General features: G+C 50.0%; 10 protein-coding genes across 11 annotated transcripts; 3 read left to right on the top strand and 7 right to left on the bottom strand.

Moving 5' to 3' along the window:
* Positions 1-374: 374 nt before the first annotated feature.
* On the top strand, positions 375-2,527 carry PV10_08267 (uncharacterized protein; the record flags this gene model as incomplete). The annotated part of the gene is made up of 2 exons (XM_016373262.1): positions 375-540; positions 594-2,527. The coding sequence occupies 2 exons, from the start codon at positions 375-377 to the stop codon at positions 2,525-2,527; spliced, it is 2,100 nt and encodes a 699-aa protein (XP_016220173.1).
* Positions 2,528-2,594: 67 nt separating this feature from the next.
* On the bottom strand, positions 2,595-5,614 carry PV10_08268 (uncharacterized protein). The gene is made up of 6 exons (XM_016373263.1): positions 5,403-5,614; positions 5,194-5,297; positions 4,723-5,124; positions 4,234-4,671; positions 3,898-4,169; positions 2,595-3,803 (listed from the first exon to the last, which is right to left on the bottom strand). The coding sequence occupies exons 1-6, from the start codon at positions 5,535-5,537 to the stop codon at positions 2,893-2,895; spliced, it is 2,262 nt and encodes a 753-aa protein (XP_016220174.1). The 5' UTR covers positions 5,538-5,614; the 3' UTR covers positions 2,595-2,892.
* Positions 5,615-5,734: 120 nt separating this feature from the next.
* Positions 5,735-7,606, bottom strand: PV10_08269. 2 transcript variants are annotated; one of them, XM_016373264.1, is made up of 3 exons: positions 6,905-7,606; positions 6,367-6,841; positions 5,735-6,308 (listed from the first exon to the last, which is right to left on the bottom strand). In XM_016373264.1, exons 1-3 carry the CDS (start codon positions 7,457-7,459, stop codon positions 5,887-5,889), a joined length of 1,452 nt encoding a protein of 483 aa, XP_016220175.1. In that variant the 5' UTR covers positions 7,460-7,606; the 3' UTR covers positions 5,735-5,886. The 2 variants fall into 2 exon arrangements, with proteins under 2 accessions (XP_016220175.1, XP_016220176.1); XM_016373265.1 differs by having other exon boundaries at positions 5,735-6,841.
* A 463-nt stretch (positions 7,607-8,069) lies between these two features.
* Positions 8,070-9,466, bottom strand: PV10_08270 (uncharacterized protein; the record flags this gene model as incomplete). Its single annotated transcript, XM_016373266.1, has 3 exons — positions 8,070-8,450; positions 8,498-9,118; positions 9,173-9,466. The coding sequence occupies 3 exons, from the start codon at positions 9,464-9,466 to the stop codon at positions 8,070-8,072; spliced, it is 1,296 nt and encodes a 431-aa protein (XP_016220177.1).
* Positions 9,467-9,843: 377 nt separating this feature from the next.
* PV10_08271 (uncharacterized protein) lies at positions 9,844-12,365 on the bottom strand (the record flags this gene model as incomplete). The annotated part of the gene is made up of 7 exons (XM_016373267.1): positions 12,216-12,365; positions 11,985-12,162; positions 11,861-11,916; positions 11,705-11,809; positions 11,351-11,649; positions 10,387-11,303; positions 9,844-10,320 (listed from the first exon to the last, which is right to left on the bottom strand). The coding sequence occupies exons 1-7, from the start codon at positions 12,260-12,262 to the stop codon at positions 9,844-9,846; spliced, it is 2,079 nt and encodes a 692-aa protein (XP_016220178.1). The 5' UTR covers positions 12,263-12,365.
* Positions 12,366-12,785: 420 nt separating this feature from the next.
* Positions 12,786-14,534, top strand: PV10_08272 (uncharacterized protein). Its single transcript, XM_016373268.1, has one exon. The coding sequence runs from the start codon at positions 12,872-12,874 to the stop codon at positions 14,357-14,359; it is 1,488 nt and encodes a 495-aa protein (XP_016220179.1). The 5' UTR covers positions 12,786-12,871; the 3' UTR covers positions 14,360-14,534.
* On the bottom strand, positions 14,413-16,362 carry PV10_08273 (uncharacterized protein; the record flags this gene model as incomplete). The annotated part of the gene is made up of 6 exons (XM_016373269.1): positions 14,413-14,965; positions 15,061-15,213; positions 15,309-15,599; positions 15,677-16,014; positions 16,077-16,234; positions 16,295-16,362. 6 exons carry the CDS (start codon positions 16,360-16,362, stop codon positions 14,684-14,686), a joined length of 1,290 nt encoding a protein of 429 aa, XP_016220180.1. The 3' UTR covers positions 14,413-14,683.
* A 744-nt stretch (positions 16,363-17,106) lies between these two features.
* PV10_08274 (uncharacterized protein) lies at positions 17,107-19,342 on the bottom strand. Its single transcript, XM_016373270.1, has 4 exons — positions 18,960-19,342; positions 18,732-18,812; positions 17,751-18,612; positions 17,107-17,702 (listed from the first exon to the last, which is right to left on the bottom strand). Exons 2-4 carry the CDS (start codon positions 18,784-18,786, stop codon positions 17,414-17,416), a joined length of 1,206 nt encoding a protein of 401 aa, XP_016220181.1. The 5' UTR covers positions 18,787-18,812; positions 18,960-19,342; the 3' UTR covers positions 17,107-17,413.
* Positions 19,343-22,590: 3,248 nt separating this feature from the next.
* Positions 22,591-23,939, top strand: PV10_08275 (uncharacterized protein). The gene has a single exon (XM_016373271.1). It carries the CDS (start codon positions 22,670-22,672, stop codon positions 23,879-23,881), a length of 1,212 nt encoding a protein of 403 aa, XP_016220182.1. The 5' UTR covers positions 22,591-22,669; the 3' UTR covers positions 23,882-23,939.
* PV10_08276 (uncharacterized protein) lies at positions 23,791-24,672 on the bottom strand. Its single transcript, XM_016373272.1, has 4 exons — positions 24,481-24,672; positions 24,293-24,408; positions 24,179-24,232; positions 23,791-24,117 (listed from the first exon to the last, which is right to left on the bottom strand). The coding sequence occupies exons 1-4, from the start codon at positions 24,587-24,589 to the stop codon at positions 24,025-24,027; spliced, it is 372 nt and encodes a 123-aa protein (XP_016220183.1). The 5' UTR covers positions 24,590-24,672; the 3' UTR covers positions 23,791-24,024.
* Between the last annotated feature and the right edge of the window lie 22 nt (positions 24,673-24,694).

Below are 24,694 nucleotides of genomic sequence, written 5' to 3' on the forward strand. Positions count from 1 at the left end.
CTGCCTGAAGCTGATTCGGCGTGTCATTTTGGGACCTGCGCCTGCACTTTTGCGTGCCTTCTGGTCACCATTTGCTCCTTCCTACCAAATTGACACCAACACGACAACTCGACACCAGTTGATCGCACCTGCCTTGAACTCTCAGTGCTGTTTCCCGCGCCTTCCGAGTTCTTGACCAAAGCTTCACTCCTCCCTTTAATCTCGACCACGTCCTCCTCGACGCCTCGACGCCTCGACGCCTCGATTCCAACACGTCAGTCAACCTCTCACCTTCCAACCACCTATCCTCCTCTATCGACCTATCGAGTCCCCCAGTCCTTCTCCTCGGCCGCTCAAGACAAGCCTGACCTACCAATGCCACTCCCGCCCTAGCTATGGTCCGCTTCACAAGCGGCTTACTCCTGTTCACGGTGTTGACCGCTGCCGCTCCTCCTGATCCTCACCTCCACCCTCTTCAATCCCAAGAAACTTTGTCCTCACATCCCATAATCTCCCACAATGGGCAGAGAAGATTACAAGGAAGATTTCTGCACATCACAGGTATAATTCCCAGTCGCCGTGTCCTCTCGCAACATCCCTGACACCGTCTTCAGACATCCATCCCGATCCCTTCTATAAAGTCCATTCGGACCCAAGCCAGTCTTGTCACTCTGGCAAAGGCCAAGCGGGTCATTTTGGCGCTGAAGTCACCGACTGCGACACCCCTTTCTCACTCGTTAATGCCACCTTCAAATGGATCGAACAAAACATAAAAGATCAGGTTGACTTTGTCATTTGGACCGGTGACTCGGCTCGACACGACAACGACGATCGTTATCCCCGCAGCGACAAACAAGTTATCAAACTCAACCGCTTCGTCGTCAACAAGTTCGTCGAAACCTTTGGCAAATCCGACAATCTCGACGACCCTGACCCGACAAATGACTTTGTCGTTCCTATCGTTCCAACGTTTGGGAACAATGACATCCTTCCCCACAACATTTTCCAACCCGGTCCAAACAAATGGACCCGCGAATACGAAGAATTATGGGCCAAGTTTGTTCCCCAAGACCAAAAACATTCGTTTGCAAGAGGGGGGTGGTTCTTTTCCGAGGTCATTCCAAACAAGCTAGCAGTCTTCAGCTTGAACAGCCTCTACTTCTTTGATTCCAATTCCGCCGTTGATGGCTGCGATGCCGACACTGAACCAGGCTACGAACACTTTGAATGGCTCAGGACCCAACTTCACTTCTTGCGCCAGCGAGGAATGAAGGCAATCTTGATTGGTCATGTCCCTCCTGCCCGGACCGCCAGTAAACAAAACTGGGACGAGTCCTGCTACCAAAAGTACACCCTCTGGTTACGCCAGTACAGAGATGTCATCATTACCTCCATCTTTGGCCATATGAACATTGACCACTTCATGTTCCAGGACGTGACCGAGCTAAAATATAAATTCAAGATCGACGGCGTCGATGACGAATTTTCCCGCCTCGAGAGCCTCGAGCCCATATCCAACAACGAGACCTTTAACATTGCCGCCAAGGCACAGTACCTGAATGAGTTGAGGGCAGGCTGGTCGGCACTGCCAAAGCCTCCACCCCATTCCTCTTACGCAAACTTGGAAGTACCGCAGTATGATGCTGAAAAGAAGAAGAAGAAGAAAAAGCACAAAGGCGATGACATGGACAAATTCCTTCATGCCATTGGCGGACCGTGGGGAGAACGTTTTAGCATGAGTTTGGTGTCGCCCAGTGTTGTTCCGAATTTCTTCCCAACTTTGCGCATTATCGAGTACAACATCTCCGGCTTGGAGAAGCTGAGTCCTGCAGATCACCCCACTGGAGCGCCAGCGGAAATGTTGGTCGCGCGGGATGGTAAAGATATGCTCGATCAAGACTCGGTGGATGCAAGCACAAGTCATCTGTCGATGCAGGCTTTTGATGACGTACCACAGGCTCTTCTCGATGAATATGTCGAATCAGAAGACCTCGACAGCCTGAAGAAAAAGAAGAAGAAGAAGAAGAAAAAGAAGAAGAAACAGCACAAGTTCCCCGTCCCCAAGCCGCCTTCCAAATTAGACCCCCCAGGACCTGCATACTCACCTCAACCCCTTTCTCTCATCTCCTGGACACAGCTTTTTGCCAACCTGACCGAAATCCATAATGACATTGAAAGTGAATCCCAACACAACGTCGACGCCGAATATAACTATCGCAAACATTTCAAGTTCAAGGTTGAATACCGCACCAACAATGACAGTGATTACCAGATGAAGGATCTGACGGTCAAGTCGTGGTTGGATCTGGCGGAGAAGATTGGAAGGAGCAAGTATCCCAAATTGTCAGACGATTCGGGGCATGAACTGGAAAAAGGCCAGGATGAAGACGGCGTCGATGCGCTGAACAAGGCCCAGAACAATAAGAAGAAGGGGAGCTCAAAAGTTAAAAAGGCCCGAAATCACCTGTGGAAGGTCTTCGTCAAAAGAGCCTTTGTCCATACCAAGCCTGAGGAGGAGATTGATCAGGAATTTGGATCCTATGACTAGGATCTGCTGAGCTGGCATGAACGAAAGACATGAAGATCTTTGTATGTATGATTGATTGGATTAATTGGCCAAGACTGTTTGAGCCTGCCTATGAAGATATATGAACAGATATTTTGCCTGGTTGACCGGTGCATTTTATGACAGTTGACAGCTAAAGTATCCAGGAAAGTCACTCGCCTAGTATGCTGTACAAGCCAAATGCAACTTCCCAACGTACAAAAAACGCTCGATATGTTGTTGGGTCTCGCTGACACCAATGATGGCAAGGAGATATTCAAAGAGACATATATACCTGTGTCATAGAACCCGTCCCTGGTTGAGGTCGTCCTTCTTCTGGATCAATACCTCCCTTTCCTTGATCCCTCTCAATTCTGCATTGAAAAAGCCGCATCCCACATCCAATTCGGATAAAACATTCCACTCGAATCCGCTTCTGGGATCATATATGAGCCATACGAACTCATCAAATCAAACGGATCCGGCGAAGTATTATCCATCATACCATTTCCCTGACCCGGCGGCGCAGCCATACCATCCGACATCAACCCTGGCGTCGTATTCGACATATTCCCAGATTGCATGCCATGCATGGTCCCCATTTGCTGCTGCTGCTGCTGCTGCTGCTGTTGTTGTTGATGATCGAGTTTCGAGTTCTGAGGCGTCGACGCATACGGATCAAAGGGGATATTAACATTCGGAGTATCCATCGTCGCCACCGGCGAGTGTTGAATCAGCGAAGGTAAAACCCGCGGAGGTCGTCCGAGATGTTCGGTGTTGAATTCTCGTTCAGCATAGTAATTTCGCCATACCCACAATGAATCATGCAAGACGCTGGCGCTATGCCGGGTATTGAGACGTAAAGTCGGTTCTTCGTTGCGAATCGTACCGTTAGATTGATTGATGGCCCATAAATGAGTCAAGACCACGCTGTCGCGAGATGGGAAATCGTTGTTTTCAACGGACATGGCGCGTTGGATCGACATGGCGGTATTGAATGCTTTTTTCCCGGCTTCAATGTCCAGGATCCGTGAGTAGTTGGAAAATAAAAGTTTCATGACCACAAGCGCCGCGAGTTTGACCATGGCGCCGAAATAGCGTGGTACTGATCGGCTAAATTTGTCGTATTCGTTGGCGCGTTCGATTTGAGAAATGAATTCCATGGCCGTGTGGTACGCTCGCAATAATCCGTGTTTGCGCGCCGGTGAGTCGACGGGTTCGAGGAAATAGTACACTTGCAATTGTAGAGCGGCGCCGGAGACCCAGATGCTGCACATGTCTAGTATTCAGGGGTTAGTCCTGTCGGGAGAGTGATATATCCGGAGGGATTTGTGGAGGAAGGGAGGGAAAAGGGAGATGATTGATGGACTCACCGGTGATGCTGCCTTCGAGCTGTTTCTGTAATACGTGCAGATCATCTTCTAGAGATGCTAACAGAGTGCCGGCTTCGTAGGCTGATGATCCACCACCACGAGTACTGGTGTCGGCCGCCATACTGCAATTGACTCGATTGAGAAATCGTTGGATTACCAGGATATGTCGAAGACCTTGTGGGAGATGATATATGTTTTGCTCGCCACATGCTAGACTTATTGTCGGATCTGTCGATACAAACAGCGGACCCTGGCCTTCGGTGGAGGTTATGCTAGAATTCAAGTCAGCCAGTTCGAATCTAATCCAAGTATGAACTAATAACATATTCTGCCCACCTTTCAGCTGCCACAAAACATCCCGCCCACACCTTAGCAGCTTCCTCGACGTGTTCGGACAAGACACGGAACTTGACTCGGTTGAAATCCTGGAGGATCTCTGGCCGATGTAAGCCGAGATGCATACACGCTGTGCGTGCGATGGAGATCAACATGAACGAAGGGTTGGTGATCATTGAAGGTGAGGAAAAGGGCCAGACACAGAGTAGTACGATGGCTTGAATGGTGAGATGCGAATGAGGAGTCACTGAGATCTTCTCCCACATGAGTTTGTCCAGTGGTGCTCTCAGGCTCGAGTAGACGCCGACTTCCTCGTCGTAGCTTCTCGCGGCAATGGCGATGATGGTCCAAAATAGGAGGGGTGAACGTTCATAGTAGTCTTCAGGTGACAGGTCAGGTTTGAGGATGGGGAAGAAGTGATGGAAGTCTTCAAAGAAGCTGGTTCTACGGTGTCAGTCAATTGATGGAGGAGAAATGAACTCGTCTTACACATTGAACAGGCTAGACGTCTGCTGTGGAGTGATATGCAAATCACCTAATTGGTGCGAAGTTGTGGCGGCTTGCGGAATGTGAAAAGAATGGCCTCGAGGAATAGACATGGTTGGCGACTCGATGGAAGAGCCTTGAAAGGACGGCGTAAAGGTATTGTTTGGCGCGTGCTGAGAGCGCGAGCTGGAGACCTTGCGCGCGACATTTGGGAACGGTGTGAACTCTCCATTGGGAGGACCTGGAGAATCTACTACAGCATGCTCGGTCGACTCTGCCAGCGTTGTCGCACCGTGCGGCGGCGAACCACTGCGTTTCTCATCGTGCGACGAGCCTGGTTCGGTTTGGGAGCGAGAGATGATGGACCGAAGTTGCTTGACTTCTTCGGACAGGTCTTCGAGTTTGCTACCCTCTTGTCAGTACAAGAGACGGGGTTCTCTAGGCCTTTCTAGAGTCGGAGCAGGCAGCACTCACGCCCTTTTATTGATGCGCTTGAAGTCAGAATCAATCTCGCAAACCAGTGAGTTCTTGGCGCATCTGATACATTTGGGGCCTTTGTCGAGTCCTTCGCATTTGAGCTGGAGATGGCAAGACAGTTAGTATCAATGGTGACCATTCGCTTCCTGAGGCCGGCGAGACGGAGAGAGGCGCTCGCGCTCGCGCTCATGCTCATGCTCACTCACCTTGGATTGTCTGCACCTGACGCACGCTATACGTTTTGGTCGCTTCTCACTCGATGTGGTGGAGTCTGCTACAGGTTGGGAGTTGTCGCCCGCAGGCATGGGAAGGGCGCTGCGAATGGGCTTGAAGTGCGCCATTGATCCGCACCGCCATACTTTGCTGCTGGCCGGATGATTCTCGATTGAAAGGTCGAACGAACAACACACGAATCAAACATCAACGCACTTGGTGCCTCTTGGTCAATCCTCATTAAAAACACGATTGATTGGTGGCGGGGAAATGCTATTGGGTCTTTGAGCTCCTACGTAGAGGAAAGACGGTGGAACGTTGAAGCCGGAAATGCCGGTGCCATGCCTCGGCATAGCCTTGGCGTTCTTGGCGTTTAATATCATCCAAATGATGTGTCACTACTTGTCATGTATCTATCCCTCAGTGACATGCTCATCTCTCATCAATAACTTGACTTTAAACTCGCTAAATCATCTCCTATGCTTCAGTCGCCTGCTTCAGCACTTGCACAAATGTCCAGACCTCATAGAATGTGTTGTACAATGGCACAGGTGCCACTCGAATCACATCTGGCTTCCGTTGATCAGCCACAATACCCGCCTCGTTCAATGCTCCGCTGACTTTCTCGAGAAGTCCCGGTTTGAGTAACACACTCAGTTGTGCTCCACGCTTTGTTGGATCCAGTGGAGTGATGATACGGTAAGGACGATCCTGGTCATTGAGTGATGTGTCCTTGAGAAGGAGATATTGCAAGTATGCCGTCAGCTTCAACGACTTTTCTCGGAGCGCTTCAATGCTTGTCTCGTCGTATATTGACAGTGCTGCACATAATGAGGTAAGATCGATTGCTGATGGGTTCGAAATCTGAAAGCCACCTGCTCCTGGAATCGGTCTGAACCCTGTGAATGACCATGTCAACAAACATGCACGATCTGCAAACTTGGGGACATAACTCACTATTGTTCATCTCAAATCGAGATGCTTTGTCTCCACCGTACCATCCAGTCAATCGATGTCGGAAGACAGGTTTGTCACTTCCCTCTGGATACTCAACCTTCCCATGCCTCTCATGCACAAAGAGCCCGGCGATGGCTCCAGGACCGGCATTCATGTATTTATACGTGCACCAAGCGGCGAAATCAACATTCCAGTCATGAAGTTTGAGTGGGATGTTTCCTGCCGCGTGAGCGAGATCCCATCCGATGGTCAAACCTTTCGAATGTGCATATTCGGTGATACGCGCAATATCAAAGACTTGGCCAGTATAGTATTGCACACCGGGAAGAAGAACCAGGGCAATCTCATCAACGTGCTCATCAATCGTGGCCAGGATCTTTTCCGTCGAGATGATGTGGTCCTGGTCAGGCTCTACCAAAATCATGGCTTCCTTTGCATCATATCCATGCCAGCCGATATGTGACTCAATTGCATACTGGTCCCAATGTCAGTCAGGTCAAAGAAATCTGACGCAAAAGCATAGGTGATGTCAACTTACATGATCACTAGGGAACGCCTTCCACTCAAGCAAAATCTTATTCCGTGTCGAAGACGGACGATAAAATGAAGCCATCAAGAGATGCAAATTAACACTCAAGGTATTCTCAATCGCCACCTCTTCCTTCAGAGCGCCCACAAGTCGACTAGACTTCTCAGCCGCCCGCTCCGCCAACGACTGCCACGGCACAATCGGCGAGTTCTCCAACTCACGGAAATGGCCGTGTACATTGATCGATGACCATGTGTCAAGTTGAGCCTGGATATACTTGGCCATACACCGAGGTTGCAACCCTAGTGAGTTTCCACAGAAATAAATACCCTTGTCGTGGTCCGAATCATGGTCTGGTTTGGACAAAGCAGTGGATTTCAGTGATGATTTTGTCGGGATGAGGAATTTGTTGCGGTATTCGCGTAGAGGATCGGATGCGTCTAGACTTTGTGCGTATTCTGCTGTGTCGCCATTTTCAGGGAATGTTGTCTTGGACATGCTGGAGGGGTTCAGAGGCGGCTGGGTCGTCCTGGTTTGTTCGGTTTCGAGAATTCCTGGTGCCATTCTTGCAGGTGGTAGTGTTGGTCGTAGATGTAAAGAATTGTATGGATAGTCCGAGTCGAGTAGCAGTTTTGTTATCCAATTGATGTCAGGTCTCAATTCAAATCCTCAAATTACCAGAATAACAAGGAACAACACCTGATGGTTTTTATGCGATGCAGAGTAATCTAGGATTGAAGGGAGTCCAGCTATTTCTAACATTCCTTCCGAGGTCACATCAGTACCCCTGATTAAGCTTTTGACGTGGTCATCATTACAATATTTGTTGGTGGAGACGATGTTCCATTGCTCGTCCAGAAGGTCGATTTGCGCATCCCTCGACGTCATATCCGTATCCGCATCCGCATCCGACCCAACTCCGCCCGCTGTCACCTTGATTTTTCCATTCCCACCTTGCAAAAAGTATCCCTGGACCAAGAACATGTCAAATGCTACAGTGTTTGACTCGATTTGAATATATTGCTGCATGTCGCGTGCCTTGGCCAGGTCCTGAACCGAGGATTCCAGATAATGACCTACATACAAGAACCACATAAATATGTACAGTGATGAAATGTATAGCCTGTACACCCGTTATACTATCAGATGCCGAGTCTAAATGCTATGTAAATGGTTACTCCAACATCACAGCTTCTCCCGTCTCATCCCGGGTCTTCTTGAGGAACGGAATCAGCATAGTACCACCTGTACCCGCCAATTGCTGCTTCTCAAGCCCACCCGCTTCCCCTGCTCTGGAAGAAGCCGTTGCAAGATTGAGACTTCTGCGTTGAAGGATTCTCTCTGATGGGGGACATCGTGATGGGTTGATAATGTACCGGGCCACAATTTGGATGTGGACATTTCGAAATGCAACCAATGCATCGACTGCAGCATTGTAGGTCGAGCGAATCGTAGATCCAAGGTCCTGCTTGTCTACGTATTCTCTCACATGACCTCTTTCGGTCATGTAGCTTAAAAATTCTCCATGTCGCCGAGGCATATAGTTTCTCATTTCCTATCGTTGTTAGTACTGCCATCAGGCTCGCCACTAGGTGGACTCACTTGAATGAAGCTGCCTGTTTTGGACGAGTCCGCCAACTTCTTAGTCTCAGAGGATCCGGTGGCGTGATGGTCGACTCCAAGAACAATATCAAACAGCTGTATCAGGGAGCTTTGTGCATTGCTGCCACCACTGTACTGTCGCCATTGCCCATGATCGTTGCCCTCATCATAAAAGACTCCGTTGGGAAGGCCTGCTGCAGCCATCCCTTTCGAACCTGCGAGGAGTGGCCGTAGGACATGGTAGAATACCTGGGGGTCGCAATGCTCGTGCATCCTGTTGAGAAGAGTGCCAAGTTCTTGAATCCCTACGGTCATGTGTCGTAAATGGTGCTCAATGGCCTCGTCGTCACCTCTTTCGACTGCCTCTACACATTGGAGCATGGCGTGTATCAAAGGACCTCCCTTAGCTTCCACGGAGACTGATATCAGATAAAACCACTCTTCATCACGAGTTCCTGTGGCCGTTTGCAGTGACCTTAGGTTCTCAGGCTTGGTCAAGTCGACTTGGTCAGGTTTCAATTCCCAATTCCACAGATTCAGCCCTGAATACGTCGCCGTTGGCGGCAAACCAACATGTTCAGATACTTCGAGGAGAGGGCAGGTGATTTGAGGAGGTAGCCGCTGAGAACTGTTAGCTGACTATGACTCAACATTCGGGACCGACCAGACACTAACATCCGCTGGGCGGTCTCCTCCCCAGATATAGGCGTGCGTCAAGAACCCTAATATCGAGTATGCTCTCTGCCATTCGGCTTCCGTGTGTAATCTCGACGTATCGAGGAGAGGTAAAGCATCAATTTCCGACCTTATACTCAACGTGGTGATCAAAGTCGGCAGGCAGTGTAGGATGGATTCCCAAGGGGCATAGTAGATATCTGGCAGACTTGCCACAGGAGGCTGTTCAGGGAGAAAGCCATTCCTTGCTGACACGCCATAGTTTCGCAGTATATCCTCTGTTCTTGCTCTCATCCTGTAGGTCACAATGAATGGTGCACAGAGGTAAACATTTGACTAAGTGCTGGGATTGTAGTTGAGCAAGCTGTAAGTCCACCAAAATTGCAGGTATTTTGCACCGCTATTTGTCAGTGGGTCGAGGACTGATGCCATCCATAGTCACGTCACTGCACTTGTCTTGCTCGAATACTTCCAGAATCATCTCCAATCAAGTTGCGCATCAATATCGCCATAGGGTGCACCGAAGTTGGGAACGGACACGGATGCGGATGCGGATCCCTTATGTGTGGAGCCTTGTAAATTGTCTTTGTGATCAAGCGCCCTTATCAACGCCGAGGCTAGCCGTTGACCTCTGCGATGCCCGCAGAATTTGGTTGCTTATCATGGCCTTTTCATGTTACTCCTGGTCCAGGGACAGAGAACCACCAGTCATCCAGGGTACCCACGAAATCTTGACCTTGAGCAAAGTAGCTTTGTGCCAAGATTGACAGGCCATCCTCTGGAAGTCCGCCCGCGGCAGGGAATTGCAGCTGGGAATCGAACGGATTGTTCTCCATAGCTCTGGACATGACCGGGGTCTGACCAGTATAAACAGTTGCAGGAGTGACTGTTTCATGATTGAGACGCATGGGCTCGGGCAACAGATGACTTCGGAGAACCTCGGAAGACTCGGCTTGGTGCCGATGAAGTATCAGGGACGTTCCAAAATACGAGTCGGCAGCTCGAGGAAGCTCGCTGACAAATGAAGATTCAATGATGTCCCAGAACAGTTTCAGATCGATGAAGATGCTCGAATTTGGAGTTCCTGCTGCCGCCGAGTTATGAAACGAGGTAGACACTTCCTGTTCAAATGCTTCCATTTTCCCGGCCTGTTGGCCCGTGTAGGCATAATCAGTCAAGGAGAATATGTAGACGGGGACGGGACTTTGACCTACTAATTTACGAATGTTGGGCCACTTCGTACCGATTTTTTGGACGAAAGTGAGACATTTTGAGAAGCTTTGCTGTCTTGCACTTTTGACCACTGCATCATCGGTGTAACTTTGCTGCAGAAAGATTGTAGCGGCAATGGCTACAAAATGTGCCAAGAATGGATCGGAAAGTGTGAACAGCTTGTCGTTACAAAGATCCAGTAGATAGACAATCCAGTCAGTATGAGTTATCGTCATGTCTGCGGTGTGCTGTAGGAATATCTCGGGGACCATGGTAACTCTGAAACTTCGAAGGCGTAGAGCCATGAGCAATGGGTGGTTTAGCAAACAGACAATCGAGTGATAGATCATCTGCACAAAAACCCAAGGAGCCCAAAAGGCACGATTATTCCATAATTGTTCCGAATCCTGGTCGGCAAATCGAGAAGGCCGAAAACGGTACTTGTATGGTAGACGTGTTTCGAGCTCCATAAGCTGAGCCGTGATCTTGGAATATTCAGACTGTGCAGACCAGGGAGGTAAAGCCGAGGGCGCGTATCGTCGGTGAGCATAACGTGCGGCTCGTTGCCAGACTTTGCTTAGTTGTATGGCATAAGAGGTGATGCCTAGGTCGGAGAGCTCGATAAGATTGCCCTGAACTTCTGACTGGGCGAGGGCAGCGTCGGTGATGTCTGAGCTTGTTCCAAAGGGCTGAGCAGCACTCTGAGGATATTGGGGGATCTTGTCATCGATCACAAACAAGAACGACCCAGAAGGATAGCCGTAAAGGCGCTGAAGGAGCACGACACTCCAATAGCACCTTCGACGTTCCTCACCAACATCGCTGAGAATGGCCGTGTCAGCCTTGGAAGAAAGACCAGCGCCTTGTGATAGACTGGTTGCCAGAGAACTGTAAACGTTGGCCTTGGGAGTGTTGCCGTCTTCCTTGAGTCAGCAGGTTTCAGTTTGCCGAGCAGAATGGACATACGATTGAATTCTCTCAAGCTTAGAATGCAAAGAGTCTGAATTGTGGAAAGTTCTACAGGTCCTTGGGAGACTCGAGTTGCAACGAGCCTTTGCGATTCTTCCACGATGGCGGTGGATGAAGCAATTTCGCTGTCAGAGGAGAACCTCGCGGCAAGAGATATCAATGCCAACAACAATTCAGGGTCTCTCGAGGAAACGGTGTCCCTGAGATGCTGGGGGGAGAAGAGTGGGAGTGGTTGACAATTGCAGTATTTGATGTAGAGTTCGATAATGGCATTTGTCGTCTGCCATGGAGGTAGACTGGCAGTTTTGGTTAGCTGCAATCAATTGGTTAGCATAGGAGGGTTAGACTTACTAATTGGAAGACGCACGCCCAGGAGCTCGCAATGATGGGGAGTCATGTTCAACTGGCACTGTCGGGGACAGGGAAGGCGACGATTGACTTGGGGGAGCAGGACGCCTTTTCTTGAGTCAGTGAACCATCATCAGCAAGAATCGAGGCCAGACATACCTCAAAGCACTTCTCATCTGCGCAATTTGGTGCTCGAGGTCGTCAAGTCTTTCCTCCTGGAAGGAACTATCAGAATAACTCCAACAGCTGAACCTAGGAAAGGTGCCAAATAGACAAGACTCACTGTCACTAGGGTTTCATCATCACGTTGGACAAGGGTAGGCCGAGATGGTGTTGAAATGGCACTTGGTCGTGGTGGAAGATCTGCTCGGCCTCGGTGTGGTGCATATGTGCATTCTTGATCAAGTCTTCTGCAGAGAGAGCAGGATGGTCGCTCGCCTAGACATTTTGCCTTCTTGCGGCTGAATAGTCTGTCAGTATGGAGGGCGAAAGCGAGCATCAACGGTGGACGTACCGACATGGCTCGCAAGCTTGCCGAATGCGCTTCCTGGGTCTTTCCATACGGGCATCATACAGTATCTTGGACACGCCAAAGTGTGCTTGCCATACTCCTTGGCATCGCCACGATATAGAATCTGGGTTGAGCGTGAAAGCGGAGAGAGATTGAGAGGAAAAGAGACATGATGAAGCATGGACGTCGAGTACTTGAACCGCAGTTTTCATTGAGCAAAATACTACAGCGAATCACACATATCATACGGCGAAGCAGTGGCGCCTCTATCGCACTTGGACTTGGTGGTTTCAACATTGAGATTCATTCTTCTGACATCTGACATCTATTGCCATCAACGCACTGACAAGTTGTTCTTTTCTATCGTTGAGATACCTCAGAGAGGAGTGCTAATTGCCAAGGGAGATCAGATTGATGGGTGGGCCTGATCGAAAGTCGTGCTTATCTCTTATGTACCCACGATTCTCAATTTGATTCTGTCACTTTATTGGGTCCGGGCATGTCCGATGTACGAGATGCTGGTACAAGGTCACCTTGAAAGGAAGACATCAGCCATAAGCCCTGATAATTGCTCCTGAAGGTTGTTCTATATCCTTGACAATACCAGTTCTTCAATCGACAGCACCATCTTGGGCTACCAAATCCAAAATACCGACACCATGACACTCCCGCACGTGTCAAATTGGGTCAATGGCGCCCACGCTTCTTCTGCAAGCCATCATCTCAAAGTCATCAATCCCGCCACCGGTGCTGAGATCGCCACGATTGATGCCACGTCGCGGGAAACAGTCGACGACATCATTCTCAAATCGCTCGACACCTTCAAGAACGGGAAATGGTCCAAAGCCGATCCGTCAGAGCGATATGCCGTCCTGTCAAAAGCAGCGGTGCTCCTGCGAGCGAGGATACCTGAATTTGCAGAACTCGAGACTGAACAAACCGGACGACCTATTCGTGAGATGCGAGCACAGTTAGGTCGGATTCCAGAATGGTTGGAGTATTTTGCCTCACTCGCCCGAACGCACGAGGGACGAGTCACTCCATTCAAGGGGCCTGTCATCAATACATTGACTCGATTACCGTTGGGAGTGGTTGCTCAGATTACACCTTGGAATCATCCTTTATTGATAGCGACCAAGAAACTCGGTGCTGCGCTGGCGGCTGGAAACGTGGTCATCCTCAAGCCTTCAGAGATGGCGCCTCTTTCGGTCTTGAAACTGGGTGCTCTGTTTCAAGAAGCAGGGTTGCCTGACGGAACTCTACAAATCATCGGTGGCTACGGCAGAGAAACTGGAAAGTATATCTGCGAGAACACTCATCTTGCCAAGATCGACTTGACGGGAGGTTTGCTGACATACCAGGCCATTGCCGGCAAGGCTGGGGAGAACATGATCCCCATCACGGCAGAACTCGGTGGCAAGGCTCCTGTATGTCTATTCCCCAGCCTGGATGTGACATACGCCGTTAAGGCAGCCTTATTTGCGAGTTTCATTGCCAGTGGCCAGACCTGCGTCACAGGCTCAAGACTCCTAGTCCACAAGGACATCTACGAGCCGTTCACCGAGTTACTAGTCAAAAGAGTCAAAGCCTTTCGTGTAGGCGACCCTAAGGACACAAAGACTCAGATCGGGGCAGTCATTTCTCAAGCCTCAGTGACACGATGCACCGACTTTGTCGAGCGCGCTGCCAAAGAAGGCGGCAACGTCCTCTGCGGAGGTAAGCCCACATCCGTCAATGGACAAGGGTTTTTCTTCGAACCCACTATCATCGAGACGACCAGGGGTTCCAATCTATCGTGTAACGAGGTATTTGGCCCTGTCATTGCGTTGATCAAGTGCGATTCGGAAGAGGAGATGATTGAGGTCGCCAATGAGACGTCCTTTGCGCTCGGTGCTTCAGTTTGGTCCAACGATTTCAATCAAGCACACCGTGTGGCTGATAAGATTGATTCCGGAATTGTATGGATCAACGGCCATCATTTGAACGACCCGTCTTCACCTTGGGGAGGATGGAAGGAAAGTGGTATGGGTAAGGAGAATGGCATCGAGGCTTATGAGAGTTATACCAAGGTCAAGAGTACGGTCATGAACTATGGAGTACAGCCGACTTGGTTTGATGATGAGATTGAGAATGCTCGCTATGGTTGAGCTACGCTGATCATCAAGTGACGATAAACGTGCAGAGATCGAATCAAGTTTGGTCACATTTTAGGTTGTCTGAAACTGCGATGGTCAATCAATGGTCTATCTGGATAGTTTAATAGCCCGAAATGATGCCAATGAGAGTATCATAGTTGGACAAGTAAACATCATCCATCTTCCAGACTCCTGGCCTAAAGTCAGGGGTAAAAAGACCCCTTCAGGTCATCACTTCATGTCATCCGACACTGGTCATTACTCATTAGATCTTCCATATTCATTCCTCATACGCCTTCGCAATAATCCACTCCCATGGTTCTTATCTCTGTTCAATCAAACCACCCCACCATTGGGAATTCCCAACCGGGCTTTCGCCTCAGCTAAAACTTTGGCTTTTCTGGCGGCCTTTTCAGCTCTCTTGTCTGCTCGAAGAGATCTTTTCACTTTAAACCAACGGGTGATGTCTGTTCGTTGAATATATGCCCAGACACACAGTGTAATCAACGTCAGGGGTCCGGCAATGACCCAATAAATCCAGAATTTAGGCGACATGGCCCATGTTCGTTCGTCTTCGCTGTCGGGCGAGAAGTCGAAGAATGCCATACCGAACAGGGTCTGATGAAGAGGAAGAGGGGTTGAAATGTTAGTTAAAAAGGAAATATTGGCTGGGGATTGAAGAGTAGTATGGGAATAAATGGACAGCTGCTCACCGAGACAAATGTGGCGGGGAGAAAAGCCAGTGTGACAAAGGAGATGGACTTCATGGACGCGCTGTCGCTCTTAGCTGCCTGGCTGATTTCCATAGTCTGGATGCTCGTTTCGATCGAGGCTCTGCTGTCTCGCTGGACGACATTGTGGAAGCCCTAGATACAAACACCAGTCAGCGTACTTCCGTGCATTGGTAAACCGTGCATATATATATGTCTCTCGACCAGAGTTGACAAAAGTCCTCACTCACCAGGTTGATTTCATTGTGTAGTCTCAAGTTCAGTGAATCTGCCCGGCCAACAAAATTCTTCAACATCCTTTGCCAGAAACGCATTTGATTGTGTGGACAATCAGTCCAGAAGGTGGCGTCTGCTGGATGACAGACGCAAGCCTTGCCTGTTGCGGACGGGCGAGATCCCTCGATCAACTCCTGGACCGTGTCGGCGGCGACCTTGAGGACTTCACATTTGTGGATGATGTGACGGGCAAGGTCGTGTAGTTCGCGGAATGAAAAGTTCGCCTGTGCTGCACCGTCGGCACGCTGGGGACCATGGATAGTCGATGATCAGCTTCTTGAACTTGAACGGACGGACTTGAAAGGAACTATGGGTGCTCTACCTTTTCGATGGCTCGGATGTGGTTCCGAATCGTCCAGACAGAAAAATCGTATAGCTCTGTAGATATCTTGACCACGGCGCTCTGCAGCAAGGTCAACGGCTCTGGAGTCGGCGTGACGTCTGGTATGCTCGACTCTAGAGCCTTGATGAGCTGTGGCGCAAAGTGCTGGGGCGTATCGATGCAGAATAGAACAGTGAGGGGCTTAGGCCCTTGCCGTGAGTAGACGTAGAAACTCATCTCATACCATGTATACTTGATCTCGCGCCAGAGGTATTTTGCTGGGTCGACAATGGTGATGGGCTCGTCGAGTTGCTTGATCAGGAAATGAAACCATGATGCTGTCACATGTACCGGTTAGTACAAACGAAGAAGACTTCAGAGAGGTTGGAGTTCGACATGCTGTGGACCTGTGCTCCATTGTAATTGCGACTCGCACACGAAGCATATCCATTGGATAGATGGCACATAGGCTCCCATAATGTTGCTGGGTAGTGGTATTGGGATGTGACCAGCTTTCTCAGCGTCTCATTTTCCTTGAATATTTTCCAGCTCGCAAATCTGGATTGTCTCAGTGAACGTCCCAATGTATCGTACCCGTGGCGAGGGTCATTGACTCACACGATCTGGATCTCTTCTTGGGGTTGAGACTTTGGGCCAATATGAGCATAACTTCGGCTTGAGACCATTACCCACATCAGGGGCTGATTTGACTAACCTGAAGAAAGTGATATGGTTCGACGCTGCTCAAGTTGAATCCTCCCGCTGCTGTGCTGGGCGTCAGTGATGCCTATCCCAGTCCAATATCAGGCTTGAAGTGTAGGAGAGATTGGTACCTTTCGTGTAGACGGTGAACTTGTCGGCACCTGCCATAATTGGAGGTATATCACGTGGACAGTACAGCACAGCGTCTCACCGTCTCGACACCGTGCGAGTGTTATTTCATGGCGAGGACAGAACAGCACAGGTTTAACTGAAGTCCCAGGTTATAAGAAGGCTGACCTGGCGACCTTGGGAAATGATCCAGTACGGCTGAGCAGCGGCGTGCGCCACTGGTGACCGGTTTGAGAGGGTTTGTTGAACCAAAGATGGTGGCTTGTCCTGCAGAGGCCGAAAGTGGCCAGGTTCATCACCCATCGCGATTGGTGCAGCCTACTGCGACCTCATTCTGTTTCAGGCCACGGCGACAATTGCCTGATAGCCATAGGCAGGCATTCTCAGCCTAGTCGGCGCGGTGGACACACTGCTCTGGTCAGTTGTTCGAGATGTTGCGACCCGCGCGTTTCTGTACTACTCCCTTGTAGCTACTACATATGGTTGGTCAACATGATGACCAGCCGAAATTGCTGCGACACCCCACGGTACGTAGAGATTCAAGCTTCACAGGAAAAAGTCGGGCAAATGACATTGTCCCACGACGAGCACACCTGGAGTCAACAAGGAAACATATTCATTTGTATGCCTATCCACACGCAAGCCCACGAGGGCACTCTGTCGCTCGACTTCAACAACCTGCCAGTAGAGGGATCATGCCCAATACAAGACTCGCATCCCGGCCTGAGAGAGGGGTGCGTGCGCAAGAGCAAAAGCCCACTGCACCATGTTTGTACTTTTTGCGTCGCTGCTGCTTCGCATCTGGAGAGTGCAAGTGATCGGATAAGACAAGCATAGAAGGACATCACCCGTCGGATATTAAGCTAGTCTACAGACCCAAGACAAACGCCGATACCAATGATTTGCTTAGATGAAAAGAAGGGCAGCAACCAGACCAGCAAGACCAGTGAAGGACACGGGGGCCAAGGCACCAGCACCATTGTGGTCTGATGATCCGGTGCCGGTAGGCGTGGAACCGGTACCAGTGGTAGATTGGTTGCTCTGTGGGGTTTCGGTGCCAGTGATGCAGGTGTTGACACCCTTAATCGCACCGCGCTCGTGGGCGGTGTCGAAAAGGTCGCAGATGGTGGAGTTGGTCGAGGTCGTCTGGACGTTGGAGCCACCTCGGACGTCAGACAATGAGTTGAGGGTCACACTGCTCATGTTAGCATTGCGCTGGTTCAAACGTGTCAATCAGACTCACCTCTCAAAAGTGCCGGCAAAGTCGAGAGCGCCCACAACAGTCGCCAGCTGGGGGAAACCTCTGATGGCGGTGAGTTTGGTATTGTTGGCAAGCAAGAAACCACCGCCAATGAGCTCGAGGCTAGGGAATGAAAGGTTGTTCAATTCGGGGCAGTCAACAAAGGCCAAGGTGCCGCCGGTGCTGGTCAAATTGGGAGCAGCGAAACTCTCAAACTTGTCGGTGTAGAAACCAATGGAACCGCCGACGTTGGCAAGGGATGGCATTTCGATCTTGCTAACGTCTCGGAAGGTGAGGTTAGCTGCATCCCTCAAGTTAGGAAAACTGATTTCCAGTTCCCTGCCGTTGGCGGAGAATGCAAGGGCGGTGGTGACGTTCCTCAAGGCATTGACGTCGACAGAGGTGAGATAGGGGTTGTTATTGATATCAAGGCTCCCTACTGCGGTCAACTCGATACCATTGATGTTGTTCAACTGTGTGTTGGAGATGTAGATTTCGTTCGACTCTGAGACTCCCTGAGCAAAGTTAAGGCTCTGGAGAGCTGGAAGGCCGACCCAGTTGATTCTGTTTACACGAGTGAGGGAATCGAATTGTAATGTTGACATGATGGTCAGGCCGGTCAAGCTGAAGACGCCTCCAATCGTGCCAATCTTGTCAGAGGTGATGGCTGTCAACTGGGTGGCATTGTTCACAGTGAGATCGCCAGTGATCTGCTCGATACCGTCTAGAGAGATCTGGCCAGAAGCAGAGGAATCAATATAGATGTCTCCTCTGTATGTGGAGCAGTCGGCAATCTGGGTTGCTTCAGCATTGCTGGTGATGGTGAAGGAAGGACCAGCGCAGATACTACTGGTGCTGGATTGAGCTATAGCAGATGTCAGTCTTGGGTCTTCCTCATCGCCATGTGTGTCGACAATAGCTCTTGTGGGGCCGCCACTCTTGCCAGAGGTCCAACACGACAGGGTTCTGTGTGAGGGAGCTTACCGAGGGCGACGCTCGCGAACGCGAGCGCAGGGAGGAGGACTTGTGTGATGGCCATTGTGGATGAATAACTCGGATGGAGAACTGAGAATGGAACAAGTCAGTTGAGATTCTTTTGTTCTCTCAAACGAGACAAAGGGTGATGAGGGAGGGTTCAGAAAACGAAGTGGTGGGGGTTATGGTGAATGATTGACGATGAACAATCAGGGGCAGGGAGGTCACTCGACGTACCTTGGATGCAAGATTAAAGTATGGTACAAGTGAAAGCCCAGGGAGCAGGCGTGAGGCAATCCGTCAAAGGCTTTTGTCGAATTGGATGAGAATTAATGCGTTGGGTCAACAGAAGACACGCAACTGGGGGATAAAGGAACCAACGAAAGGGTCGCTGAAGGGAGTTGCTCGAGACGTTAAGAGGAGGTAGTCGCGGCAGGGACGCTCCTTGAATGAAATGAATTCGACACAGACGTGGCTGGCTCGAAGAAAAGAAGATGGTGCAACAACGACAGGGCCAGACGACACGAATAGCGAGAGCGTGTCTATCTTGGGAGGAAGAAGTCGATGGCAGGAAGGGAAAAAAAAAGCTGGTGAGCCTGGGATATGAAGAGTTGGGAACGGGAACGGATGGGAAGGGGAAACTCAAAAGCATCAGCGAGGGAAGCGTGCAGTGACTGGGTGCGTGGCCGTGTGTAGTGCGTGTGTAGTGCGTGTGGTGCGTGTGGTGGCTTGTTGATGGTCAACTTCTGGAGATGGTGGACTTCGCGAAGCCCCTTGTCCCCGGTCCGATTGGTGGGAGTGAATCAAGCCATATGCAGGTGCAAGTGCGTGTCCTCCGTTTCCTAATACGCATACTGTAATGGTACCGCCGTTGGGTCCTGGGTCGAGGCTGGAGGTCAACAGTGGAGGAGATCTGCCGCCCTCGGGCCTCCCAGTGCTCCTAAGAGGCGACTCTCTGCGAGCGGCCACTAGCCACTTGGACCGTGGAACATGGCACGCCCGCCTGTGTGCCGCAAAGCCTGCAGACTCCAGAGTGCAAACTTGCAGTTGGACATGCCTGGGTGTCACTGGGAAGCCTGCGAGGTGGATCCTGACAGGGGATAGCTGGGGCTTTTGTGCAGGGTTGGGTCACTGGGCGTGTGCTGGGTTTCACTGTGTTTGCAGCATGTGGATCATGATTGACATGCCACCATGCCTAACCTCGGGCTAGAGACACCCATGAAAGCCTTGTTCACGCCTATTATTACTGGAAGGTCTGGCTCAGGTACTGTCACAGCTTTACCATCCACCTGCACCCGCCACCGAAGCTCCCAACCCAGGGAACCGTAGCCTGGAGCTCAGGCCTGGAGAGCCTGGGGCTTCACCTGTCAACCACCCAGCCTGCCATACCCATCCTCACGAAATGCCATCCATCTCCACCAAAAACATCCACCTCGATCACCTCTCTGTCAGTAATCGCCTTTCTACCAAGCTTTCCTGCAGGCATAATGCAGCCCACCCGCTTTAGCATGCTCCGTCTTCCATGTCGCCGCGCACACAAACTCTCGTAGACCACTCTCGACTCTAGAAATCTTACGACAAGCTCCAAGATCTGAAACATTGACACTCTCATGCGCTTGCCACCAACCTTTCCTAGACAAATCTTTCATTTTCCTGTATTTTTCTTATCTCGTAGGCGTATCTGATCAATTGGGAACTGGGTGTTGAATCCGATCATTATTGCGAATTGCCGATCGAGTAAGCATTATTTCTTGTTTGGTGGCACGCTTAGCGAAGGAGTAGAAACCCGGCAAATGACATGCACACAGTAATGCACTACATGTGCAGATGTCTGCAACTACTGTAGCGACAAGAATAGTAATATGGTCAACATGAGAAGATCAGCACTATCGTGTCATGTCTACAATGCCTAGCAAGCTCATATCAATGCATGTCTGCTGGATCGGACAGACACGTAAGCTTGACTACAGCACACGTACATACATGTCGCTGCCGTTTTCTGGTGTTTCATGCCGTTTGGCAGGTTTCAACTCTCAACCACCCGTTTCGAGCTTGGACCATCTACTCCGATTTCTGCAGTTTTCTAATCCTACGAAGCGAAGCGGAGTAGGTTCTACATTGGGTTTAGTTTCTAATTTCTTACTATAGGAGAATCTGGCATCCGGAAAAACTTTTACGTAGTATAATTGGCTGAGAACAAATCTTAGCACGAAATGATTGGATATGCGCGAGCTGCGATCCCGTGACTGAGTTTTCGGAATATTCTCCTTGAGTTTTTCCGAATGTTCTTGGAGTACCACGTGAGTACCCGAGAGCGTGCCCTAGAGAGAAGTGCTAGGTAGAGGGTGCCCAGGGTGCTCTGGAGAGAAGTGCCCTAGAGGGGGCGCCCTGGAGAGAGCGCCCTGGACCCGGGAGAGAGTGTATAAAAGTGATTTCTAGAGCTCTGTAGGCGACTTAGCGTTAGTTGTAGCTGCTACTCGCTACGTATATTTTAATGTTCAGGATATCAATTTTGCATCAATTCCCATCACACTACACAAACTGCGGTATAGCACGATTGCCCAGAGTCATCCCAAAAACCAGCAGAAAGACTAGCATCTTTTTCCTTGGGCGTGTGTGGGTGATAGAGGGGCCTTGGGACCTCCGACATCGCCACCAAGACTCCAAACGACGCACCTGACATATGCGTCCATCCATCTTGCACGCTGCTTCTAATGCCTCCATAGACAGATCGATTTAACAATTATGATCGTGTAGTAATAATGGTGCTAATAATGTCTCCAAAACCCATGAAAAAGCCCCAGAGTACAAATCAAGGTCATGGCTGCCATACCTGTTCCACCAGAGGCGCTTTGGTGGTGTTGGACTGTATTGAAGATTACCATACCTTACAAGTATGCATTGAACGAGCCCCCGGACCCCTCGGACCTTCAATCCACCAAAGATAGCACTTGGCCTGTTCTGGGACAACCACTCTCGATATGAAGACTTCAAATTTCCAGAAGATCAGCACAATATCAATACAAAGCATAGTTCACGTGCAAACTGTACCAGGGCCCTGGATTCCTTTGATTTGCATGATGCAATCACTTTCGCATCCTTGATTAGTTACGCTATATTCGTCATTGTATTGATGGCCCAAGATTGTTTAGTGTCATTATTAGGATCATCATAATAATAACAAGGCACGGTCTTCGCGGCCTTTCTTGACCAAGTTCTTCCGGAACCTATCACTGTGGCCGCGTAACATCTCCATCGCTTGAGTATATCTGGCATCCACACCGTTGGATCAACCCACGGGATGCAACTTGCAAATATTGTCTTCTCAAGTTACGAGCAACCAACCGTGGCGCCGGGAGGATACGCGCCTAGATGGATGGACGGATGATGCGGCTCCCAGCATATTTGCACAACTTGATACGTGAAATTCGAGTAAAGCTCTGAGTGTCTACAATATTTTTGCATACACAAAATGTTTATTTGATGATCCAGGAGCGCGTTCTCGTTGTGTTCGAGATGCACTATCATCAATGATAAATTTCAGGATCCCTCTGCCCCTTTGGCGAAACGCGCTCCGCACGCGTCCGCCGCATCTGCACGTGATATGGCTTATATCAGCCAGCTTTTAGCAACGTGAATGTGGCCAATCAGAGGCACTTCAGCGTCTGGCAACAAGGCAGCAGCCTCCATCGATCCCGCTAATGCAAAGATATGACGCCAGGTGCTGCTATGCCTTTAACAAGAACGATTCTCCCACGGAGAGACCAGCTAATGTGATATTGTACTCGACTTGACCTCCCTTTACTTGAGTCTGCTCCAATTTGACGAGCCAGTAAACGTTTCTGGTTTTCTTTTGTCTATTGTTTTAGTTGAAGAATCGTCTCGGTGTTCATGTACAATTGCTTGGAGATCCCCTTCACAGTGTTTGTAGAGGATTAAATCGCCGAATGCTAGCTCGATCAGTCTACAGAATGTCGATTCGCAGATCCAACAGGATTGCATCAGCAACATTACCAGGAAGTCAGATAAATGATATTCATACCCCCACTCTGCCACTCAAGAAGCGCGCGGCCAGCTCTGAAGCAGCGAAGAGCAAGCCCAAAAGGCCAAAGTCAAAGTCAAAGTCAACCGAGCTTGATGACGGGTATCAGTCTAATGGGGAGGTGCAAGAGAAGGAATTCAAGATTCCGGAAGTGCCCGTGACTCCTCGCAAAAGGAGCAGCAAGGCCGCAAGCAAAGTACCCCCCTTGACACCTACACCGAGTCTGATCAATGTCATCCGAGCACCATATAGCTCTGGCGACATTGATGATGCGACACCGCCTCCCGACCGTCCCGTCGAGCCGCACGTGACAAATGCTACTCTTGTCACCCCTGGGGGAACACAGCTAGTAGCATTTTCAGATTGGCCAGATTCCTCGCCGTCCAAGACTGGACTACCTCGCCCGACTGCCACTACCAACAGCCTCCTAGACCAGGCTTGTCAACATCTGATCAGCGTGGATCCTAGAATGCGACCAGTGATTGAGAAGCACACCTGTCATATCTTTACCGCCAAAGGTCTAGCTGAGCAGATCGATCCTTTCAGGTCCTTGAGCAGTGGCATCATGGGTCAGCAAGTGTCTGGAGCGGCGGCAAAGTCTATCAAGAACAAGTTCATCATGCTTTTCAACGAAGGAATGGATCCTGAAAAGGCAAACTTCCCCACGCCGGCCCAGGTTGCAGCTACGGATATCCCTCGACTTAGATTAGCAGGGCTGTCACAGAGAAAAGCGGAATACATTCAAGGTCTTGCAGAAAAGTTTAATAGCGGAGAGTTGAGTGCATCAATGCTCATGAAAGCGTCTGACGAGGAGGTCATGGAGAAACTCATCGCTGTTCGTGGGCTTGGTAAGTGGAGCGTGGAAATGTTTGCATGCTTTGGGCTGAAGCGAATGGATATCCTATCCACGGGAGATCTGGGCGTGCAGCGAGGCATGGCCGCCTTCTTCGGGAAAGATGTCAAGAAACTCAAAGCCAAAGGAGGTGGCAAGTGGAAGTACATGTCGGAACAGGAGATGTTGGAAAAGTCGGAACCGTTTGCGCCATATCGAAGCTTGTTCATGTGGTATATGTGGCGCATAGAAGACGTCGATGTTAGTGTCATGAGCACAACGTGACGGGTGGAAATGTGTGATCCATAGTCTTGTCTTCAATATATGTACAATACTACCCATTGCAGCCCGAAGCATCGCCATCTTTGGATCCCAAGGGATCTCGCATAACTAGATTTCATTCCTTCGAAATTGGCGGTTGTTCGAACTTAGGCTCGGCGGATGGCCACGGAGTCTAGGTCGGCTCGTTCCTTGTTTTCGGCTTCAATCTCCGCGATGATAGGGGACAGGTACGCAACGTCCTGAGTTCATGATAGTCAGTACAATCGTTCGTAGGCGACATTAGAAAAGAGGTTCACTGACCTCTTCTGGCTTCGTCCGCTCCGCCTCGGGGAGTAACTGGTGAGAAATAGAGCACTATAATGCTTCATGTCAGTTCCTATGTATCATCGCCCAACGCACCGAATTATTGCATACTTGGAAAGCTCTTCTCAATCGGAAAACGCGGTCGTAGGCTTCTTTGGGAGGCAGTCGCTTCAGGGCCAGCTGAACAGTGTCGTTCTCTTCGGGGATCAAATCATCATGGCGCAGACCTGGTTCAGATCAGCATCTGTCTCTTTATGGCTGTATAATAGCTCCTTTCCGGGTCGGGTGATTCTTCATACCTAGTCGTCGGTAGCCGGCTGCGTCAACGTACCAGTTGGCGAGAGGAAGCATCCACCGCTTCAACCACGGACGTTTGAGAATATAAGGAGCGAGGGATGGAGCAGACATGTTGGATAGCTGGAGGGTGGCGTGTGGTGTTGCTAGGAAGATCAGAGAAATGTTCCCAGCTGTAGCATCAGGGTCGACGTATTATTGCACATTCGACTTCGCAAA

The sequence above is a fragment of the Exophiala mesophila genome, assembly GCF_000836275.1.
Source record: "Exophiala mesophila strain CBS 40295 unplaced genomic scaffold supercont1.6, whole genome shotgun sequence".
Lineage (NCBI taxonomy): Eukaryota > Fungi > Ascomycota > Eurotiomycetes > Chaetothyriales > Herpotrichiellaceae > Exophiala > Exophiala mesophila.

Bases quoted from the DNA above. Each gene is read 5' to 3' on its own strand.
- PV10_08269 (XM_016373264.1), bottom strand. From the start codon at position 7,459: ATGGCACCAGGAATTCTCGAAACCGAACAAACCAGGACGACCCAGCCG. The intron at 6,842-6,904 runs GTAAGTTGACAT...CATTGGGACCAG, and splicing joins AGGCGTTCCCTAGTGATCAT to TATGCAATTGAGTCACATAT. The intron at 6,309-6,366 runs GTGAGTTATGTC...GGTCATTCACAG, and splicing joins TCGATTTGAGATGAACAATA to GGTTCAGACCGATTCCAGGA.
- PV10_08276 (XM_016373272.1), bottom strand. From the start codon at position 24,589: ATGTCTGCTCCATCCCTCGCTCCTTATATTCTCAAACGTCCGTGGTTG. The intron at 24,409-24,480 runs GTATGAAGAATC...GATCTGAACCAG, and splicing joins AGCCGGCTACCGACGACTAG to GTCTGCGCCATGATGATTTG. The intron at 24,118-24,178 runs GTCAGTGAACCT...TCATGAACTCAG, and splicing joins AGCGGACGAAGCCAGAAGAG to GACGTTGCGTACCTGTCCCC.
- PV10_08268 (XM_016373263.1), bottom strand. From the start codon at position 5,537: ATGGCGCACTTCAAGCCCATTCGCAGCGCCCTTCCCATGCCTGCGGGC. The intron at 4,672-4,722 runs GTAAGACGAGTT...CCGTAGAACCAG, and splicing joins ACGTCTAGCCTGTTCAATGT to CTTCTTTGAAGACTTCCATC. The intron at 4,170-4,233 runs GTGGGCAGAATA...CTTGAATTCTAG, and splicing joins TGTTTTGTGGCAGCTGAAAG to CATAACCTCCACCGAAGGCC.
- PV10_08275 (XM_016373271.1), top strand. From the start codon at position 22,670: ATGCTAGCTCGATCAGTCTACAGAATGTCGATTCGCAGATCCAACAGG.
- PV10_08272 (XM_016373268.1), top strand. From the start codon at position 12,872: ATGACACTCCCGCACGTGTCAAATTGGGTCAATGGCGCCCACGCTTCT.
- PV10_08274 (XM_016373270.1), bottom strand. From the start codon at position 18,786: ATGGCCATCACACAAGTCCTCCTCCCTGCGCTCGCGTTCGCGAGCGTC. The intron at 18,613-18,731 runs GTAAGCTCCCTC...CATCTGCTATAG, and splicing joins GTTCGCGAGCGTCGCCCTCG to CTCAATCCAGCACCAGTAGT. The intron at 17,703-17,750 runs GTGAGTCTGATT...TAACATGAGCAG, and splicing joins TTTGCCGGCACTTTTGAGAG to TGTGACCCTCAACTCATTGT.